Source organism: Mycteria americana, chromosome 16, assembly GCF_035582795.1.
Source record: "Mycteria americana isolate JAX WOST 10 ecotype Jacksonville Zoo and Gardens chromosome 16, USCA_MyAme_1.0, whole genome shotgun sequence".
Classification (NCBI taxonomy): Eukaryota; Metazoa; Chordata; class Aves; order Ciconiiformes; family Ciconiidae; genus Mycteria; species Mycteria americana.
The window spans coordinates 11142748-11166655 of record NC_134380.1 but is presented as its reverse complement, the minus strand read 5'-3'; the positions used below and the strand labels follow the sequence as shown (position 1 = coordinate 11166655).

The following is a 23908-nucleotide window of genomic DNA, read 5'->3' as shown; positions in this document are numbered from 1 at the left end:
TGTAAAAGGGAAAGGAAAACCATAAAAGCGCTGCCGATTTCATTTACCTATTCTTTTGGAAGACACAATTTCCTCTGCTGATCAAACAGAATATAGGAGATTATGAGCAAGATAATGTTATTTGCCTGGTAAATTTTAATGACTGCTTTACAATGCTAAGGTACAAATGTTGGTGCCTTGTAATTCCCCACTGATAGAAGACACTGCAGAGTTATTAGTATTATTATAGACTAAAGTCAGCGACAAAGAAATAGAGATCCATGAAAAATGACTCCGTGTATTTAACATCAAGACAGTCCCTTAAAACTCTTTATCTCACCACGCCAAATAGTTTATCATGCTAATGCTGAGCCACAAAACCAATTAGATGGATTTGAGATCCCTCTGGAGAACTTTGTGTCACACACATCTCTGAAGATCTTCAATGACTGACAGAATTTGGCATGTCTGTGGCCATCGAACCATCACAAACAGTAACGCATGTTCCGACCAGATGTCTTATAAGACATGAGTCAGTGTCAGCTTCAACAGTGAAACGCTGACCTCCTTTTCACAGGCACTGCTAGCTAAAAAAAACCCAAACACCTTCAGCCAAGTTTCAATAAAAAATACAATAAAATATTTAAAAAGCTTATAAATAATGTGGATCTTATTAGCAAAAGTTTATTAAACAGCTATTCAACAGTAGTCTAGATTATAACAGCTAACCCTACTGCGTCAATGTATGCTGGAGAGGAGAGCAAGTCAAGACTCACTTAACAAAAAGTCCTTGAAATAATATATGTCTTCACCCTAAGTTCTAGGTTTTTGGTTTTAGTTTACACTGAGTTTACAGGTTCTTTTTCCTAATTAATGTCCTCAGTACTATCAGTTACACATGCTCATAGCCTTCTGAACAACCAGCCATTACAGTCTTTCTGCTGTAAATACAAAGAAAATGCTGAACATGTAAATTGTTCCGCCTTTATTTGCCACAGCTTGGAAACTTGTCAGCAGCCTTAACAAAACGGTAAAGAACTGAACTGGCCCGGTTTTCTCAAAAGGGTCTGACGAGACTGCAATGCACTTGTTAGATGTGGCTTTAACACTGGGTGATCTCATTTCCAAAATCACTCTATGGTTTTGTTACTGTTTGGATCCCGAAACTGTTCTCGCAGAAGGGCTGAGGGACCGACTGACGCACGGATCCGGAGCTCGGGAGTTAATTTCCATCTTTGCCACAAACCTTGGACAAAGTCAAGGCTCCACCCTCCAGTGTCTCCTCTGTAAGATAGGACCAAAAATGCTGCTTCTCTGTACTCTAGATCAGGTCAATTTAGGTTGTATGCTCTCTGATGTCTCTCCTCCCTTAATAAACACTAACAAGGACATCTAAAATACTGAGAGTTAGCTTTGCTCGGGACTTTTAAACCAACAAATTAGAATTATTTATTTCTTACTAAACCCAACACTGGGTATTGCAGAGTACGATGGGGGTATTCCAAAAGGTATTTTGAGGACAACAGACTATACTTCTGCAGGACTACAGTCACTCAGTTCATGTTCCCACAGCTCTGACATGCTTTTTCTTTTACTACAAAATATTATTTGTAATTACAAGTGGAATTTGCTAATAAACATGGTTGATAATGAAATATAACTACACGCAAAATTAGCTTGTTCACAAAATTTTTAAAAACACAGTTCTTCTGATACCCTGCATTTTAGAGACGTTTGTAAATACCGCCAGTATATTTTGACAACTACTTTCTGGAAACAAAGATATCAGGTGCCCTTAAAGAAATGTTCCGAATGCTTTAAAACATCCCAAGGTTTAAAATAATTTGTTTTACTTTTAGCAGGAACCAAACATGAAAGGGAGGGGGGATTATGCAAATCAAACAAGAAGGGCACGGGGCCAGGCATGCGGCCCCGGCGCAGCAGGACACAGGCAGTGCGGCGGGGTGGGCTGGGCGGCAGACGGGTGCTCCGAGCACCGAGCCCCAGTGACCACGCACCCTCTTTATGGGGCAATTTGCTGGCACGACATGCCAAAAGAGAGTGATATCCATGTAAACCCAGCCCCTGTGGAAACAGTATTCCAGAAGAAAAGGAAAGAGAGTACTCCACACAAGGACTGACTCAAGCATAGCTCTAGCAGAGTAAGTATCCTCTTACAGTTGCATTGAGAAATTTCACTGGGTTGCTGAAACCCTCAGTCCAACCTTTGCATAGAGAAAATTATCTTTTTGCTCCAAGATACGACAGCGTCTAGCAAATATATGATGATGGTGAGAGTACTCAATGCCCACATAGGTCCAGACACTTTAAAAGCAGAAGCTTTCTCCTTTGTTCTGCTATGCCTATAAAATACACTTTTGGGTTTTTTTTTTTCCCTCTCTACATTTTTAAACATAACAAAGAAAAACAACTGTTTCAAAAATTTTCACATGAAGGGGAACATTACTATATGACATTTTTTCCTAAAAATCTTTTAAGTCTTATTTATTAACAGAATTAATCTGATCATAAGCTGGCTGACACACAAAGTGTTGAAATATGCCCTCTTCAAACCATGTTTTGCTAATGAAATTTTGGTGTTAATTCAGGGGATATAACAGAATCCTAGAATCTGTAGTATGAGCCAAACAACAAATGTGGTTCCTCTGGCAAAAAAAGCATCATTTTCTCCCTTTTCTGTTGTGGGTTTGTCACTGCATGCTCTCCATCATCCATTTCTTTCCAGAATCTACTTTTTGATGTGGAGTCCCCACTTGGCCATCAACTTCGTCATTAAAATGCTCTGAACATGTTTTGCAGTTCCAGTCCCAGGAACTGTTTTGCACTTTCAATCCCAGGATCCAAAAGGATTTAATAAAAAAAAAACTAAGGCTGGGATTTCATAAATAACCTCAAGGTATCTTTACAATGCAGTCAACTTTATGCTAGTGCTGAGTCCAGCCAGTAACCACTGCCAAAAGCAGCAGCAAAGTCAGGTAAAGGCTCTGACCATTTGACTGTATTGAGCTCTGGGTTGTTGTGGCTAGATTGCTATCGGGATGCAAGAAAACTAGTTTAAATTTAGCCTTAATAAGTTTACACTACACTTCAACGACCAACGTAGCTCCTGCATAGACGTTCTCAAGAGTTCAGCACCCAAACCCTTACTGGAGGGTGCCTTCCGAAATCCCAGTCTAAAGCATCACAAATGGGTTAACAGACATGGCAATTTAAGCAGCTTTTCCAAGCATCTGCAGGGCATTAATATAATTGTGCTCTCAACTAATCCTATGGTCTAAACCAATGGTTCCCGATCTTTGAAGTGTAAGCACGTTGCAGGAGAGGCATGGCACAGAGACCAGGTGAGCTTTGCCGGATTTGCCCCATGCCAGGCCAATTGCAGTGTCCTTGTACTCTGCTCCAAAGAATGCAAGTCCTGGTAAGTTCAAAGCAAAGATAACTACAGCACTAAACAGCGAGCTGTGCTTTTGGGATCGCTCTCTGTGCCAACGCTGTCGTAATCCCAACAGGCTCAAACTCAACAGCAGCAAAAAGGCAGCGACGGGAGTCACTCAGTTGTTCAACGCCTTGTCAGGCCGTTGCTTCTTAGGTCTTTGCTATTAGACCCTGCAACTCGATGGCATCCAAACTGGTTACTTTATAAGCCACAAGAAAGGAATGTGATGAGCCAAAATTTTATCCCGATTTTATGACCCTGACAGCACAAACTTTGACTTGCCCTTAGGCCAGACAAATCCCGGTGTAATACAGAATGCCAAGGACTTTAAGCATTTGTCTCAAACTGACCCAAACTGAGGCCATCTGAAGCCAAAAAGGGTTGCTCAGATTGGGTTTTTAGGTTGTCAAAAGAAGCAAAATGTCCTTAAAAGTCTCATTTATTCTTTTTCACTAATGTTTAAGATACTATTTAAAAAAAAAAGATTAAGAAGATAGATACAATTGTGGAATAACAACAATTTAGAAATCTTTAACTAGCAAAGAGAGTCAGGAATTTGAATTAACATCAAAATCATGTATTATGGCATCCACATCTGGATATCACTTTACTGACTAAATCCAAAACTTCTCTGAGAGCCAGTTGGTTTCTGTAAAAATGTATTTCTCCCTTTGAAAGGAAATAATAATTGGAAGGTCTTACAGGAAGTCAACCCAATACCATATAAAGGAAATTGCAATCTGTTCCTCAATGTTAGTTTAAATCAATGTTATATTTAGCAAATGCCCGCTTTTAACGATAGTCTTTTCAATAGCTTATATTATATTAAGTTTTCTCAAAGGCTTACGCTATATTAAGAATTGCTTTGTCTTTAGAATGTTTCTTTAATCCTCCCTCAAGGTCTTCAGCTTGCTCTAGGTTAGATGTTGTTCCCCATCTCTAGGACATCTAGGATTCCACTTTCACGAAAACCAATTTTTTTTTTTCTCCAGGCTAATAAAAAGCAAAGTATTTCTGCATATGCTCGTCTAGAAGTATGTGTGGTTTTAAAAAATACTAAGTGATCAAATATTAAAAACACCTCTTTCTGCTTCCAGAAGCATACACAGCAGTTTACATTCCTAAGAATTTTCTGTTTGGGTATCTGGCTTTCAGTAAATTTCCATTAAATCAGTGGTTTCAAAGGAAGATTTTTTTTAAAGTACAATATTAATGATACTAAACAGAGTTCAGGAACTCCAAGCATAACAGCTCTTGCAATTTCTTCCCCAAGTTGACCAAATCTTACAAAACATACTCGTAGCACCGGTGCTAAAATGTCTCTGGGACACTGCTCAGAAACCCTGTGCAGAGTTTTTATGTATTTCATTACATTCTGACGTAACAATGTCAAAATTAAGTTTATAAGAGCCGAACACAGATTTACATGGAGAAGGATTTCATAAAACCTATCATTGGTAGTGTTCAAAAACTGTTGTTACCAACAGCTGAATTGTTTCCACTGAATGTAATTTAGTTTAGGTGAATCCATAAATTCAACAGTAGGACTTGCACCAGGTGCTAAGAAAAAAGCTGGTAAATGGTCTAAAATACCTATTTCAAATATATAACTCAAGAAGGTATACTGCATGATAACTGTTGAATTACAGCATGTTTCTGACTACATGGAAAACTGTTCCACTGGCACAGGGTTTCTGTATATCTAGAAGGCCACTGGAAAAGTGGAGAACTACAAATAGCACATTTTCCTAATTGGCAAAAATCCACCTGTACCACAAAATAATGTGATTTAACTATTTGCAGATCCTAGTGATAATACAAGCTACCTCTAGTGATTCCGTTTGGATAACGGGTTATAGCCAACGTCTATGTGGTTGTACCTTGACAGAAGAGACTAAAAATCGATAAGAAAATTCTTTTCCTCAACACACACACACACAAATACAGACAGACATTTTCCTTGAGGGAAAAAAAAAAATAAATCATTAAACAAGAAGAACACTCTGCAGATGATGAGATAGTAATGTCAACCTCATTTCCTTATGCGAATCATTCAGACGTTGAGGACAGCGTTAACTGTACCATAACTGAACATCAGATGGGTCCAACATGTAAAAACTCCCATGGTTTCTTTTCAGCACAAAAAGTTAGAAAAACTGTAGGAGTTAATTTTTTCATGAGTTTCTAGATTTAACAACAGAATTGTTTGTTTGGTACTAGCAAATATCTTTATAAAGACAAAAAGGCATTTCCTTCTCCTGTACAACTTTTAATGAAGTGTTTTGGTTGTCAGCCCTAGCAGATTACATAGTTTCAAAAATCTTCCATTGCTCTTTACTACTCTGAAAGGAAAACTGTCTAAAAAATAATTCTGCTTGCTTCTGCAGGTGGGAATCTCTGCAGCTGCTTTGAATCAGGGTGTCAAAGCAGCAAGGAACAGAGCCTGAATATTCAGAACCTGTAGTCTCTTAAAGCTTCTTTTTCAAAAGACCAGAGAATGCCACTCTGATGCAAAATATGTATAGAAATCTAATGAACAAAAGTTACAAATAACAAATATTTTATTCCATTCATATTTAGCAGAGACTTTGTTTTCAGTGGAACCTAAGGACACGCTTTCCTTCACTGCAGCCTTAAGCATGAAAGGTGAGATCGCCTTGTGAAAACCAAGCTAGAGCCCGTGCCGTACTGCTGGCTCTCAGGTGGTGCAACTCGGCTCTCCTATTCTTCACCTTTTTTTTTTTTTTTCAAGTACTGAAAGCACTGTATACAGGTGCTGAAAATATGTTAAAATATCTGAGTCAATATTAAAAGAAAGAGAACGTTTCTCTTAAAAGCTTAAAAGACGTTTCTCTTAAGAACGTTTCTCTTAAAAGAGAACGTTTTTCTTAAAAAAGAAAGGAAAGTTTCAAGTATTTGACTGAAGTGGATGGATTTGACTGGCCAAAACCAAAGGTTTTATGCGGGCATATGATCAGCTAGAGGAAAGAGAGCCTGAGTCATCAGCTACATCAAAGTCAAGGTCCAGTGAATGGAATTAGTGAGCGCTGTGTGAACAGGACCGGTACCTCCATTCATTTGCCCACTGCAGAACTTTTAATTACACTCAAACAGCCAGTAGCATCAGTGACTAAAATCCCCAGATTACCTTGATTGCTCTGTCATTATCTGTAATCAGTTGCTGCTTCTTATCTTCAAACTTTTGTACAACTTCCTGGAGCCGCTGCTCTGCGGCAAGCTGCTGCCGGCTGCTCTCCTCCGTCAGAGAGGAAATGGTTGTCTTAAGTTCAGCTATGATCTAAAAAGAAAACAGCATGCTAAATCTCTCGTCAGTGGAAGGCATGTATTTTACATGTTTTTATGCTCAGTACAAGCATGGCATTGGCATACTCTGCTGTGCAAGGTAAATATTTTAAATTAATGTATTACACAGTAGCAAGCACGAAATTCCACGCAGAGAAAAAGGAATAGGGTAAGGTTGCGAATGACAAAAATTGCTGAACACAAAATATTTGGAAGGGTTTTCCACTATGACATTCCAAAATATTTAATCATGAGAACAAAGCACATCTGTGATCTTCAAAATAGAGCATGTTTCCAGTCTTCCACTGCACTGAAACCAGTACTGCAAATTCACATAGTGATGGTGGTGGTTGTTTTCTAGAAGGATACTTTATAGCTTGATACTGCAGAGAAGAAGAAACCCCAAATTTACATACTGGACTGAAATTTAAACTTGATAGTGAAATTTCTGAGCTGCTGAAAGGAGCATATTCTGCTTAGCAATACAGTGGGGACCTGATTCAATGTCCAGGACCCTTAAGCTAGACCTTTTACATGATTCTCTCATGATTTGTTGAAATGTACTTCTTTCACCTTTTTTATCACTGTGGAAAGTCGTAACTAAAGCTGATCCTTCAAGCATATTTACAGAATTTTATGCTGACATGTAAGTCATCACCCAGCAAAACACTTAAACATATGGGAGAGTCACTGACTTTAATGTATATATATTCAAGCTTAAGGTTAAGCTGCTGTAACAGCATAATATAGTCTAATTCTAAAAACACTTCAGCACACAGGCAGTTCAGGGAGAGACTACCAGAGCGCTCAGACCCGTGTGTTTGCAAGGCCTCCTCATTGGTAGAGAAACATTTAACTATACTAAGGCCACAGTTATTTAGGAAAAAATGTTTGGGTTTTTTTTTAGAACTACTAACAGGATATAGGACTAACAGAATAAGAAGTACTCTACAAATGAAAGTACTAGAATCTCTGGGGAAGAGGAAAAGGACTGATTAAAACTCTACTGGAAATTTATTTATCTGTTTTACTACCTGAAAACCCCAGAGAGTAACAAAGATTATGAGTAAAACCTACATGGATATGTCTGTATTTCTTTCCTGAAAACAAATACATATTAAAAAAGATAATATAGCAATCAAAAGGAAGGCTATTTGCTCTTAATGAGATCAATGGGCCAAAGTTTAGAGATTATCTGGATAGGTGTAACTCTTGAGGCAGAATTAAGCAGTATCCCTGGCTTTGCAATTTAGATCAACATTGAGATGACACAATTTGCACAAACGTGGCTTTGCTAGGCGTGTAACACACGCAGTGAGAAAGCAGGAGAAAGCGACGGATCATATAAACTACTGAGATAACAACTTTAAGCCATGCAAACCTATACCACTTTGTGTATGTTCCATTTTGTCACTTTTAAAAAAGAAAACAAAATACCAAACCCTTTAACATAACGCAAATGTGAAATTTAAAGCTTTTACTGGGTTAAGACCCTGGCCTAGCATAAGAGTTCTGAAATGCATGCAAGGAAGTTTCAGCATGAATTGATGGAGAAAGATCTGCTTTGTGCAGTACTTTTCAGAGAAAAAAATCTGTTTACTTTGTATAAACTTCAGAGGAAATTTCTTGAAATATCTTCTCTGTGTGGGTGTTAAAAGTGAATGTTCCAAGAGGCCACAGAGAGTAAGATTAGACAGATGTTGTCAGCAACATGACCACAAGAAAAGTTGCAATTGACCTATTATTAATACTGGGCTACAAAAAAGACTATGTTCAAGTGACTTCAGGGATTTGATTCAAACCCACAAAAGTAAAGAAATTCAGACATCGGGGTGAAACTCCTCTATCGTGCCAAGTAGCCCTGACGCATGATGTATGTGTTGTGTCTGCCACAGAAAGCGCAGAGGAACGCCAGTTCTGGTCACTGGGTCCATCTCTCCCCAGTAAAGAGAACAGCGTGCTACAGCAATGCCTAGCTTAAAAACCCCCACGTCTCAAAATTTTTCCATTTTGAGACTATTCTACAGGCCAATAAATTTCAGGCTGACAAAATTTATGACGACATTTAGGTTAAATAGTTGTTACCTTGCACTATACTACCTAGGTGTTCCCGCTGTAACAATTAAAGCAATTTCCCTCACCCCTTGTTTAAAAATTGAGAGATACTTAAATTATTCCATCTCTCTTTAATGAATGGCCCAAGACCCATTTTTGTTCTGACAGTGAACTATGTCTGGCATAGAGAGGCTGACTTGTGATTACGCTCACTAGGCATGGCAATAGCAGAAAAATGACAGTGCCAAAAGGTAACAGAGTTAGCAATGAAAAGGATCTCTTCCTTAAGCTCTGGCATGCATCAAATGTTACTTTTTGAGCTTTATCAATTTTCTGCTATTCAGGTTCAGCTGGCAAGATAAAAAAATAGGGGTTTTTTTGTTGTTGTTTCTTTCTTTCTTTATAAATAAGGCTCTCAGCAAATTACTAAAAAGGCATTTAGGAGACCATTCTCTCTGATTTATCACAGAATTGTGGAATTGGTGAGGGTGCTTCGAAGGGACCAGGTCAAAGCAGAGAAACGCAGAGCTGGTTGCTCAGGATCATGTCCAGTCAGGTTTTGAGTCTCTCCAAGGATGGAGACCCCACAACCTCTCTGTATGCAAATAAATTTGCAGCAAATACACACCAGGTTCTAGAAATATAGTGTAAAAACATATTTACCAATGATTCTGATAAATGCAGTCTCAAAAAATGTCGTGTGAAAAAGTGATAGTCCAATAAATTTCACTGAAACAACCAAAGCCAAAATTTTGGACAAGTGTTACAGAGAATGAGACTCAAAGGTAGCTGAAAAGCTGAAATCAGGACTTTTAAAATATTTTAAAGTGTTTGTAAAACAGTAAAGTTTGTAGTTTGTCATTCTCTCACTGATCACCTCTGCCTAGTTCGAGGCTTCTAAACCATTCTTGGTAGTGTTTTTATTGATTTTAGAAGAGTATTATTAGACTATTATTACCATTACTGAAAACACACTTTGCAAGTAAAAGGCAGGCATTCTGCGGTGGTTGGGAGGAATGAGAAGAATGACACCTCCACATAAATCCTCGTGGCAATTTTCTTATTATTAAAAGCTTAACTTCTGGATGCATCTCCATCATTTTTTTACACTTCAGTACTACCTGTCAATCAAACTGAAAGCTGAAATATTTAAAAATCATCCTGTCTTATCATTTTTAAGCATATATGTAAAGTCAGCATACATTTTCATCTTCCATGTTCAAAAGACTACTCCGAAGAACAGAAACTCAAGTCCAAACCAGTTTGCTTTCAGGACCCTGACATTCTTCAAAGCGTTATTTTGGGCAAAAACACTGAACTGGCTAGGAGCAACGACAAACATCAAGAAGGCACAGCTGGGCCTGCCGCCCTGCCATCGGCCGTGCGGGCAAACACCACCTTGTGACACGAAACGCAAGTCCTGGTTGTGCAACTGTTCCCGATTTTACGAGATGTGCTGGTTGACGGGACACCTCGCCTTCCTTCCCACCGACTGACGGAGGACTCAGCCCTCTTGGGTCCTCAGGAGAGGAGAAAGTAAACATAGAAGCATAGAATGGTTTGGGTTGGAAGGGACCTTTAAAGATCATCTATTTCCAACCGCCCTGCCATGGGCAGGGACATAAGCAGATGAAAAAGGTGGAATTTAGAACTCAAAAAAAACCCCACCCGTTTTTTCTGGTCAGCTTAATGCTCCGTGTTTTTTGAAAGGTTAAAATCTGCAAGAAAGACATTGGATGTTTGATTTGGGAAATGGCTATGGCTTCTCTTGATCATCAAGAGCAGAAGTAATGACACTTTTCATCAAGTTTCCAAATCAAATGGATTCACATGAGGTTCCTGCCTTCTCGCTACCTACCTGCGAGGATTTAGCCAGCTTCTGACTGTACTCCTTCTCAGTCTGCTTCAGCCGGCTGTTTGCCTGAAATACACACAAAAGGCAACCAGATTAGCTCAGATGAAGAACGTGTACAGACACTTTGCCACCGACCCCTCTGCTTGGCACCTCATCCACATGCCTATCGCTGAGCGGCTGGGACCCGCGCCAACTCCAACGCCCTTTTGTGGCAGCCAAAAAACCGCAAGGGCTTGCCTTTGATCTCGGGCCAACTATTCATCACTTAAAAGAGGGGAGAAATTGTACCTCTGCTGCCAATTATTAGAAAAACATAAAGACTTCTGCGGATTAAAAAAAAAAAAAAAAAAAAAAAGAGCGAGCGAGAGCGAGTGTGTGTGTGTGGCAGGGGGAGGGAGGCAACACACACGCGAGTTTATCGGGGTGACTTCGCATCTGAACGGAGGGAAAGGGAAAGGGGAAAGTCCCGAGCACAGGCTGCAAGGGTGCAGCACGACACGGAGGACACGGCTTCGTGTCTCAGCTTGGTGTCTGCAACCGCCGTCTGTCCCATTGCACGTCCCTTCTTTTTTAAAGGTGGCAATTACACTGCGAATCGACCCAACGTGCAGCTGAACCAACCGGCAGCTCTTGGCCATACAGCTCTTTCCTTCTCCTAGCATTTTTTTCCGCAACTCAAAGATAAAGAATAAAACAAACTGAAAACAAGGCTGCTTTGTCATATTGGAATCCAATAAGCAAATATTTCTAGAATTCTAGGGAAAAATAGCTCTTAAGGTTTTTTCCTCAATTAATTTAATTTCAGAAATGATTTGATAATAACTAAAAAATAAATTCAATTTAATTTCAGGACACAATTCTGATTTGTATTTTTCTTGCCAAGTGCCACCGTATTATATCAATAGACCGTCCTCAACACGCTGTCCTCAGATGAACCGCTAAGCGCTCTCATGTTCTTGGCTCTAAAATTTGAGGACAGGTGTCTAAGATAAATATTTTCTTAGGGGGACAGAATATCACGAAGCTGAGTTCTGAAGCAAATTTAAGCTGATTAAGTTTTCAAAATCTATCTGACCTCGTGTTCAAATCTTTGATCTGTCGTCCTTAGTTTTACGGCACAGCATCCAGCGCACAAACACAGGCTCCTTCAGCTGCCTGCGCGCCAGCGCCTGTTTTGGGGGACCACAGAAGCCGCGGGGGCCCCCTGAAGCCTCTGAACCCTGCTTGGATCCAGTTGCAAGACTGAAACTCCAGTCCTGCAAACCCCAGGGATTGCAGTCAAGCAAATAGCCTTATTGATTTTACTGGACTATAAATTTAGGAGCTTAAAGTTGCAGACAGCGTTTGCGAATCACTGCAAAGCATGATAGGGCTCGAATCATCTCGTACAATCCAGGCAGTTATGTATGGTGCAGCTTAATGTAAGTATATTACAGCCAGTTAAAAATAATCTTAAAGTTTACGTGATACTGCAATTTAAGATCTGGAACCCCTTCAGATTCCAACATTATGAAATAGATGGAGGTCTCTATATTTCATCTGTTTGTTGGTACTGAGAAATCTACTAAAAAAGTTAATCAAAACCAATCATCAAAAAGGAGCATGATTTCTGAGAACACACGCTCTGGTTGCTTTTTGTTCTAAATAGAGATAGTGGCGCTCCATATTGGTTTAAAACAGCATATACAAGAATTCTGGAGCACCAGAACAAATTAAATTCCACTTCTTCTACATTTATCATTTAAAGTGTGCCACAAACACTGTAAGGGCTTATTGTGGGGCTGCATAAATAAAAAGAGAGCAGTAACACAGAAGCAGTCATGCCAGACAGCTCTATGCGTGCTACATTTCTTTGTACGCAGGCTGACCCATGTTAACGCGCTTTCCACTGTATTGCCATCTAGTTTCAGATTACGTTTTACCACCACTGCGTATCATGAAGGGATTGAAACTGCCCGTTTATCTTTAGGGAAAAAAGTAAAAAATAAATTACAGGAATAGTATAAATTACTGGTACTCCCAGAAAAGGGAGAGAGAGTAGTCAGCAAGGCACTGCAAAGAAGATCGCATTACAGCTGCTCTCACTCAGCTTGCCTGGGGTAAAAGTCTTCATCTTTCAGAGAAGCAGCTTTATAACCTCCTGAACCCACAGAAGAAATCCCAATAAATAATAAAACACCCATAACTTTCATAAACAAATTAGAACTTGTTTGTTCACACTGACTAGAACCAGGATGACCTCTGATAGACATGACAGAGGCGATCCAAAAGAAAGATATGCTGAATTTCAGTGTTTTATTCCTAACTGAAGGCAAAGAAAGTATATCCTACCAGTTTATTTAAAGGCAATTACAACATTTTATTTCATAATGGCTTTAACAAATTCCAATTAGCAAAATATTTATAAGTTGTCTCCCAGTCATCAACAAACCACAGATTCTTGCATTTACTTGCAGTCCCAAACATCCTGATTTGAGGGGTCTGATTTTCAGCAGTACTGAGCTACCAAAACTTCCGCTGGAGATGGCAAAAACACATTTAGACCAGCTCTAGCTGTCTCAAACTGGCTATCTACACCCTGTGGCACTAAAAACTGTGGACACCCGCTGACTCCGGCTTTTCCCTCTAGATCTGTAACACCGTACGGGTCTTGCATCATCACAAACTGCACAGGTAGCACCAGCCAAGCGCTGCAGAAGGCAGCTTCTACAAGTTATATCACACTGGCCAGCTGAAAAGATCTAATTCATGGTGACGGAACCATGGATAGGAACACTCTTTTCCCTTATCTTCTTTTACTGCAGAAATACAAAATTTTTCCCTTTTTAAAACCTGCGACTAAAGTCATTTAATACCCCTTGACTATAGGCTCTTGCTTCGCAGCCTAGGGAGGCATAAACCTACTCCCCTGGGCCACACGTAGCACCGCTACACAAAAAACCTGCCGCTCTACTTTTTTTTCCATAAGAAATGGCTTACTGCAAAGTAAATACACGTAGCTGCATACAGTGAACATTGCAGAAGATTTATATTACATTTATCGTGACAAATGAGAAGGTTAAAAATGGCACGGTGTACGCAAGCAGCATTTTCCTGGGCTCCTTCTTCTATAACGGGCTGCTCGGCTCATGCGTTGTATGAAGCATCAGCTGCTTCTGTATTATTTTAAGGGCATTCCCTCGCTTTCAGGTTACGTGCTATTTCAGAAACATAATGAATAAGAATCCAACTGGAAGGTGAACATTTGGAGGGTCAGCCAGCATTCATTAAAGTCTAACTCTTTTTATAGCAATGGGCAGCACTGCAAATATAGTTAATGGTCTTAAACTAGTTTTCCGTGTGCGAGAGGTAGCTGTTGAAATTCATGCTTGGCAAAAACTTGTCAGAAATATCAATTGTAATATCCATTTTTATAATAAAAAGGTTTAAATTGGATAAGCCATAGAGGAATCCCGCTGATTCAAAAATTAACTTCTGTTTAGTTTCACACAGTTAATACATATTTTAGCTAAAATTATCTGATTACGACAATTTTACATGCAGTTATTTTATATTACAGAGTGAGGACTTCTGCATTAAAAAGATTATGTCCTTGTTACAGTTAATTGGTTTTAAAAACCAACTATAATTCTATAACAAGCCTTAAAGCATCATATTGTGGTTGCTGAGCAAAACTGCGCCGACTTCAACAAAACATTTCACGTAAAAATTAAAAACGGTATTAGCGCTACAGATGTGGTATCTGACTTAATGGATGCTATTCTAAGAGACTCCGATTTTCATTTTTTCCTTTCATGAAACAGAACAGCACTACTAAGAATAAAAGAGCAAAGGATGTATGATGGGACCACACCGCAAAAGCGTACCATGCCCTACCCTAATGACAAAGTTTTTATATGCTATTTTTAAGGTATAAGATGCATTAGAGGGGACTTTTAGTTCTAGTTCCACTCGATGGAACACGTGCACTAAACAGCCCCGGGGCTGCTCAGCGGTACGGCCACCTCCAGTGTCGACAGCAGCTCTAGCTGCACGATGGGGTTGGCAGGTACATGGACAACTTCAGCTTCCACCAACATCCGTGAAGGTGTTCAGGACGTCTTGAATGTTTATCAAAAAAGCAGCCGTTAAGAATTTTTTGGAACAGTACAAATCTGCGCGTAGGGCCATGGTTTAGTGGTGGACTTGGCAGCGTTAGCTTTACGGTTGGACTCGATGATCTTAAAGGTCTTTTCCAACCTAAATGATTCTATGACTCTGTATCTTCCAGCTTTGGAATGGTGATTTTCAGATGGAAAGTTAGATTTCAATTGTGCTACAAAAGTAATAGGAAAACTAACTCCTGCAACCCAAACATGGCCAGATCTGTAAGAGTTAAGGATGCATAGTGAAATCTTGTTCATCTATATATGCATTACAGTTTTGTGATTGATTCAGTAGTGTTTCAATTTGATTTCAATCTCACCAAAACATAAACAAAGCCCCCACAAATACAACTCTCAAACTAGAGGGTTATATATACACACCCCTATTCACTAATCGAAAAGCAGATTTAAGAAATCTGTTTAGGGTACTAGCTATGAAATAACCATTTTTCAAAATGCCTGCAACTAGCTAAATGATGGCCATACATAAGCTGATCCTCCATAATTAGTTAGATAAAAGTGTAAGCAAACTAAAAAAAAAAAAAAAAAAAAAGGAAGGAAAAAAAATCAAAGGGTGGGGGAAGGAGAAGAAAGGAAACTTGCTCCAGGGAAGAAGCAACTGTTCTCTGATGTGCAGCAAAGAATTTAACATCAAAGAACTAATGTAAATGGGGCCCATTTACCTTAAAAAACAACACACCACTCCACATTCTGGAATATTTCTCTCTAAGTTTGACAGCATTATGCTTTGTACCAAAATTCAAGATTGTGTAATTTGACAGATGTCAAAAGAAAATGACCTTCAGAATGGCTAACTGTAGCAATTTTTGTTATTAAGTATGTTAAAACACTCTGTACAGTATCTGTTTAAACTTCAGAGATTAGCAGATCACCTTTTAAGTTCATGGGATCGTACATAAAAATCTCATTTCGACCTCAAAGCCTGGAACGTCTATTTTCCTTCTGTGCCTCTAACACCGACAGCGGGTGACTCCCTATGCCAAGCCTCTTGTTCTTTCTCCTGCTCTCCCCACCAATCAGATAACAAAAGGAAAGCCGAATCTCTGTGTAACAGTGAAAATAGCATACCAGTTCAAATATGTAATCTGAGCCACCCAGAAGACCATTAAAAATAGTTCAATGTCCAAAATGATGTTAACAGAATAATTAGGCAAGTATCAAATGACTTCAAGGGTTTTGAAAATGAGTGATAGAAATCCCAATCTGTCATACCCACAAATCCCATTAATATTCTATTTTACATTTCACTTTTGTAGGTCTATAAATCTTTTTCTTTTTTTTTTTTTTCTTTAAACGTACATCTTTAGGAGAAAAACCCCCTCTCATTCATGTGCTAAGTACTTTTCATTGGGAAAAAACCAAGAATGAATAGAAATGAATTTGACACTCTACCTGTACAGAGAATTGCCTTTCTGCAGTATATTGCAATTCTGTGCTTAATAGGGGCCTACTGAAAAACTGCTTGTGCCACTTGTGCCTGAGGAAAACTCCGATTTCCAGTCTTTTCATTTAAACCAACAGTGTATTTCTAATCATTCTGAAGTTACGTAGAGAAATTAAACACAGACCTTCAACTCTTCCAAAGATTCTTCTACGAGACTCCAACTGCACGGTGTCTGATGCCAAAGCTATACCATCCTCACACCAGTACGCAATTACTAGCTTCACCTAAATGGATTTACTGAGCATCTAAATATTTCCAGCGTCACTAACACTGATTTCTATTTAATTTTGCGGTGAGCCAGGGACCTGATTTAAAACCAAGAGCATGATTTGGCCTAAAATACAAGCCTTGTATACCATACAAGGTTTTAAAACCATATTAATAGTCTCGGTTTGCCGCATGAAATTGTTCAATACCTGAAATACACTTTATACAAGATAGTACTGATACTGCATCAGGCATTTAAAAGGACAGGCGGCGAATTATAGTTCCAGCTGAAGATGTACTGTGACGTTTTGCCAAAGCAGTTCGGAGGCAGGTGGCTTTTACATTACGGCACGATCCCTTCTTTTGCTCAACATTCAAAGAAGATGAACTGAGTAAACCTAGTGAAGACGTTGAGACTGCAACACTCCACATTAGGGCACTGAAGCCTAGTTTTCCCACAGCAACACTCCTAAATCTGGTACAGCACAAATACATTGCTGGATTATGATTTTTAATATTTCCTGGTTTTCTTCTGTTCTGTCCAAGTAAATTAAGACGGTTATTTAAAGTGGGTTTAAGACATTATATCAAAAGTGGTGGCATTTTCTTTTTCAGAGCCTTAACAAATAAAACATGCACCCAACGGGAACTATTTGAGCTTTTACAAGCTGCCTTTATTCACCAGAAATACTGGGCACCTCTGCTACACAGGCACCGCACTTGCTCACGTGCACTCTGTCTCTCTCTCCCGCTCCAATATAACGAAGTTTACGGAATAGCTTGTATCACTCAGGCCCAGATGGTTTTGGTACCCAAGCAGCTGACACCCAGTAAAAGCACGAAGGGATAGGCTGCTAAACATCTTTGAAGATGCAAGTCAAAGCTAGTGTTTCCTCCACAAATAGAAGGCAACGGTACCAAGACGTGACACTGATCCATGATTTGACTCAGTTAAAGGCTACTTAATATGAGCTTTACAAGACACGATTCTTTCAGAAATCAGAGCTTTCCGAGACCCCTGCACTTTATCATTATATATCAGCTAAGTTTGCACACCTTGATTTTTGCCAAGCAGAGACTGTAAGGCTCCTGAAAAGACTATAAAGGGATAAGAATGTGATTTTTATTTTTTTAGATTCTTCATTGCTGTTTTAAGTTGAATTTTGTGGCAATAACAAGCAAGTGTTAAGAAGATAATGACTAGGAAAAAATCCTACGTATGTATCATTTTGAGAGCAAATCTTTTTTTATTAAATAGAAGGAAAAGTGGAAACAAAAGGACGGACTCGGTCTCACTAAGTTAACTCAATATTACTACGTTACATCATTAGATGAGAGCCCAACAAATGTTAAGCTCCTACAGTTGGAAAGACAAACATTCAAAATACGACAAAATCCCCTAACAAATCTATGATCTGAAGCAATCAGTGTTCCTTAGCAAGATTATGCTGGATTACTTTTTGTAGTTTTAAATACAACAAAGCTTCCCAAAAAGAACAACTCCTCCACGGAGCCAGAAAGCATTACTGTACCGATGACTAACTATACACAAGTCCAGCAAAGTCCCAATTAAAAAGAGAATGGAATATATTGCTCAATCATGAAAGCAATTAAAAACATAAATAAGACACTGCGAGACTCTTAACATTCCCAATGTTTAATTATTTATCCATTCTCCGTCCTGCAGCTGTAGGTCAGAATTAACTCCTCTGAACTAAATACAGAAGAACTCTTTTGGGGATTTGTACCGTATTCATTTTCAAGCAAACACCCAAATTCATTTCAAATTCACACAAGAACTGCAACAGTTTCACCTAAATCAGATTTTCTACAAGTTAAACACCCCTCCTACACTCAGATGTGATTGTGAAACTACTTTGATCTCTGTTCCCAAATTTATTGCTCCGTGTAATCCATGACAAAATATAATGTGATTTACTGTATCTCTATATGACAGCCCAGCAGCTGACAGAACTTAATAATTTAGCATAAGAAAAAAAACCTTCTGGCACCAAAATATACAAATCATAATTGAGGCACTTTAGTATCACATTACAATGAAGCATATGCAGACTGATCATAAGAACTTCAAAACAATTACAATCCTTTCTCACCCATTTAATGAAGGTGGGTTTTACTCCATGACATGTTCTGCAGCTGTAAGCAAGTCGTCTTGGAACACTTTTTGTTTCTTCACATTAAAGACTCTGAAGGACTAATAACATCATTTTACCCCTTCCCTATTTCCCAAACACTCCTTCCCCTCCAAAAAGAAAAAAAAAAAAAGCCACCTGCAGCTTTTCTCTATTATAAAGATATGAAGAAAGAGCAAATTAGTATAAATAATGTCTTCAAATTGTGCCAGAATTTAAATATGCAATAAAGATGTTTTATATTAGTTTGGTCTTGATAACCAAGCATTTTTTCTAAAATAAAGCTATAGTGAAAAATTTAAATATCCAAATACCGACCTAAGCAGGACGCGACAGACGCGTTCTGTGGGGCAGCTTTTGTTTCGGCTTGCGCCGACTCTCAGGTTTGGGGAATGTGAGAAAGTCTTTGTGTAAAGGATGCGTTACCCCAGAAACTTTCAAGAAAAGTAAGAATGTGGAGCACATGGCATGGGACGCAGGAGAAATTTCCACTTAGTATTTCCTAGTTCCAGGTAACAAGCACCGGTTACCCTTGTCTGCGTAAAGAAAACCATGAACAAGCCCCAGTGAAATCAGCAATGATCGCTGCAGGTACCGGGATCCCGTAACAGGACCTCGGTCGTGGGATCTGCTCTCTCACCCCTGTCTAGGCACCCAGACCAGATGGTATTCATTCAATAATTCTGAAATAATCTAAGAATGAATTGGCCAAGTTGTTTAAAAAAAAAAAAATAATAATCTCACATTACAATCAGCCACCGTACTGGAGAATAGCCAATGTTTTTCCTAATGTTACAATGTACCCTGGGACATAAAGATGAGTAAAATTGTTACATTAGAGAAAACTGTACCTACATGCAATCAGCCTTCTCCAAGCCACATAGAGGAGAGAATGAGGTAATGATTCAATTGGGCTTTCAAAAATATTTAATAAAGTTAAAATAATAAGCAATTGTGTATTACAAGATAAAGTTGGTGTGTTACGGTTTGTTTGGATAGTGAAGAAAGGCTCAGGAAACTATTGAAAAAATAATTAGAACAGTCATTCTGCCCCTGGAAAAGCCTCCTGCACTTTGTAAGCAGGAAAGTTAAGACTGAAACATCAGGTGTACTAAAAACATCAGGTATGTGCTCCAGAGTCAGGCTCATGGGCCACCGAGCCCAGTGTCCTCTCCAGAGGCACGGGAGACGCTGCTTGCAGAGACCGCAGAAACCTGGCCCCCTTCTGCACTTCGTACCCCTCGTATTCCCCCAACTGCTAATTAGGGAAGTTAGAAGTTAAATCCCTACTTATTCCCATTAGTGACTCGTTACGAACGTGCTGCTCATAAAACCGTTCAGTCCTGTTCTGAACCTGCTGATAATACCTGCCTTCACAGCCTCCATGGAAATCAATTTAAGCAGCTCACTCTCTGTTGTTCAGCAAAGTACCTTCTTCCACCAGTCTTAAATCAATCTCCTATTAGTTTCCAGCAACTACGCCCAAGTTCTTGGGCAGTAAATAACAATTCAGCATTCACCTTATCCACCGTCTTCATGATTTTGTGAGCCTTGATCTTATGAATATACACCAAAGGCTACAGCCTGGAAGTTATAGAACTGAGAAAAAGCAGAGCGTGCCCTGGTGAGGCAGAACTAGAAGTGGTGTTTGGACGCAGACTTGAAAAGAAATAGGAGACAGAGAAGACAAAAAACCCCACCTGTGAATACTTCTGAGATAGATAACTTAGATTAATACCAGTTGGTTAAAAAACCCAAACTTCTCGAACAACTAACCAACTATAATTGATATGATGGGGAGTGAATAAATTGTGCTGAAAGACAGGCCATATGATAGAGGTCTAATTTTAATTCTATCAGTCCTTGCCCTGTTGAAAGCTATCTTTTTAATTCCATGTTGTGTCATAATTTATCATTTAGCTCAATTATGCATCTTCTTGTCTGGTTCTCATTTCTTAACAGCATTGCATCAGCCACTTTAATTTTTAACCCTATGGTGTTATTTGTGAATGCAAAGAACGTGGTGCTTGATGTCCTCTCCAAACATTAATGAAGGTGTTAGAAAGAAAGCCTAATGCTCAGGGGTGCATATTTTTTCCCACAGTGGCAGTTACACCAACTACTCTTGGTTACTTCTGGAACCAGGTTTATAAATACAATTGATGGGCAGAAATCTTACCTGTTTTCCGTTTTGGTTTTCTGAGGGGTTTTTTGTGGTGTGTTTTTTTTTGGATTTTGTTTTTTTTTTTTTTTTAAAAGGCGGTAGAAGCAGAGCAACTCTCTGAATAACTGAGACTATTGCTTTGAAATATCTCGTGTATGGAGAGAGCCATAAATTCTGTTTAATCTCATTGGAGTGAAATATCCCTGAGACTATTCTACCATATTTTTCTTCATGTTTGGCTCTGTTGATTGAAGACTCTTCCAAATGGCTCCCCTAAGGGATGATGCAATTCCTGTGACCATGTTCCTGGTCCACCATTATCTATCTTTCTTTTTCTTTGGAGGAATAAGAAGGAGCAGTGCAAAAGGGGACACACTAGAGAGGAAATTGGTTTTCTCCCCTCATCTGTGAGCAAAATTTTATTGCAAGAGCTGCTGTAAAGGTACTATAAAGACAGATTTAAATAATCTGCACTTCTTATGCTAACATACACTAACTTTGCTACACAAATCTTTTCTCTTTTTGAAATACATTTCTTTTTTCTTGATCTTTTAGGCTTTTGGCAGATTTTCTCCAACAAAGCCAAAGTACCATGCTCATTTTTAATAATATTAGTTGGTGAATCACTAACACAGTGTCAGAAATGTTCAAGAACCAAATGTAAGTAAATGTACACAGATTCAACACAAAACCAACAAAAAATATTACTCCTCTGAAATAGATAATATCATAGACAATAGTTCTCAGATTATAATGAAAAACATTAAGACTCGGGGAATATCCAACTCTTCTTGGTAAGAATTAGAAATTAGAAGCTCTTTAGATCATTCATAGCTAAGGCCTAAACAAAAGAATCTACGTAATAGATTCAAACAAACATTTAAAAATTTTAGTCTAAAAAAATGGCACATATACACAAACTTGTGGAGATCCTTAATGCATTCAGCAAGGACAAACACATACGTCTACATTATAATTAGATACCAATTTAATGATATCATTATACTCGGGAAGAATACACGTCCACATTTTATGGTTGACCTATTTGCCCCCATGTAAATAACCAGGGTATCGCTGCAACGAGTGTGAAAATAGTTCATCTGGATGCTCACATAAATGAAGCTATCTATACCATGGCTATTAGCGTTCAAGTTAATGAAGGGAAAGGTGTCACTCACATCAAAGACTCCATTATGCTAAGAAGTCTACGCAGGAACCTGCAGAATTGCTGCAGAGACGGTCCAGTTCCCAGAAGGTCTTAGATATAAAGATGGAACTGGTTTTGGTAGTTAATGAAATGTAGAGTTGGCAGAGAAGAACAACTGCTAGAGAGACAGTATTCAACAACGTGAGCTAATGGAAAGCATGCAATGCTTATGCTTTATGAGAAGTAACTGCTCAGGGGAAACTCAATACTTTTAATGAGTATCTCTTGGAGTATCTCTTTAATCTCTGAAGATGTCATAGTCTTTCTCTTCATCTTCTATTTCTTCGCCAGTGCTGAACAGTATGACATCATCTGTATGAGTACTGACAATAGGGCCAGAACAGATATTGTCAATTAAAGATATTCCTACATAGGCAGTATGAAAGTATGCCCGACGAGCATGTCCAGCTGGACTGCATCCTAGGGCTGTACTCGCTAGTTAATTAATCCAGCATCACAAAGCTTGATGATAAAGGAAGGGCTGAAATGCTCCCTAGGGCACATTATCAGTACCTTATTTGCAAACTGTATGGAAGTAGAAGTTGTTTGAAAATTAAGCATCCAATTATAGGACACTGTCTGCAGATTTTTGAAAAAGGCCCCGTTGCAAAAACATATTACAACATAACAATTCTATAAAATAGTTATTCTTAATTAGGGAGGCGGTCACTTACACCGAGTACAATACTTTTAACTAATTTACATTTTTTAAATTTTAACCTTAACTTTGAATTTCCTGGGCATTTTAGTTTTATGTGGACTTCCCACTAGACATAGGTGGAGTGATTGTAACAGGTACAGACTAGCAAACACTGTAAATGTCAATTTTTATTTAAAATAACAGAAATCTCAGAGTACCATGAAGTGCTACATCATTAAAGGCTACAAGCACGATTTGCACGGCTCTGGCCAGGTCGTGTGCCACCTTGGAGTCCCATCTCTCCAGAGTGAACGGTTTCACAACTGTACTGAAATCAGAAGAATTGCAGTCCAGAGACTAAACTGTTTGACTCTCCTTTTTTTTTTTTTTGACTTCATCCTGTAATCAACTATCACGTGCGTTCAGCACAGTCAATACACAAAAATGTAAATTACTTCTCCACAAGAAAAGCAGTACTGAAAAAGAATCAGAGTTCCTGGAACCTGCATAAAGATCTAACAGGATGAGTCAAAATAGCTTTTTAAATATAGAAGAGAGTCAATAAAAAGCTAAATGTTGAAAATTATTTAGAGAGGGGAAAAAAAAACATACAACCTTTTTCTCCCACTCCAGTTTACTCATGTGTGCTGCTCAGAGAGGTTTTTTTATGAGATATTTTCAGTTCCAAGGTTGCTTCCTTTGAGCATTGTTAGCACGTCTACTGATCTGCTCGGGTCATGCTTTCTGAATGCTTATTTTCTTTGCCAAGAAAATACCACAAATGAATGTTACAAACAGTTGCGTTAGCCAAGCTTCACATCTGCACGCACTTAGAAATGCAGTTTGTCTCTCGCTTTTAGTAATTTCTGGCAAACCTGAAAACGCTCGTAAGCTTTGTACAGTCCGTTACACCTGGCTGACGAGCGTTCATGCCCTCAGTGCTGCTGATGCAACCTACACCACACCTGCCTCCCTGCTGGAAGGAGTCATTACGGGGGCCTAACTGCACTACTATGTATCTCTAATATGTTTATTTCTTAAACAGTTTATGTTTCATTTCATCATAATGAGGTATGACTTCAAATAAAAAAAAAAATAAAACTACCATCACATCAGAAAATGCTATAATCACTTGCTATAATGAAACGCAAGAAAATTAAATCTATACTTTAAAGGGAAATCAAAATCATTATGACCGAATACAAGTGTTCTTCTGAAACGATATTGAAGATTCCTTAACTAATAGACGAGAAATAATTTGGAGATATTCTCAAGTCA

General features: G+C 38.8%; 1 protein-coding gene across 5 annotated transcripts in view; it reads right to left on the bottom strand.

The window, feature by feature from the left end:
- CEP112 (centrosomal protein 112) overlaps window positions 1–23908 on the bottom strand; it is a 175446-nt gene that overhangs the window by 36087 nt on the left and 115451 nt on the right. For all 5 annotated transcript variants that reach the window (XM_075519264.1, XM_075519266.1, XM_075519263.1 and 2 more), the window contains 2 exons: window positions 10653–10715; window positions 6585–6734 (listed from right to left, as the gene is read on the bottom strand). In XM_075519264.1, the coding sequence (XP_075375379.1) occupies window positions 6585–6734; window positions 10653–10715 (213 nt within the window). The remainder of the gene's footprint in view (window positions 1–6584; window positions 6735–10652; window positions 10716–23908) is intronic.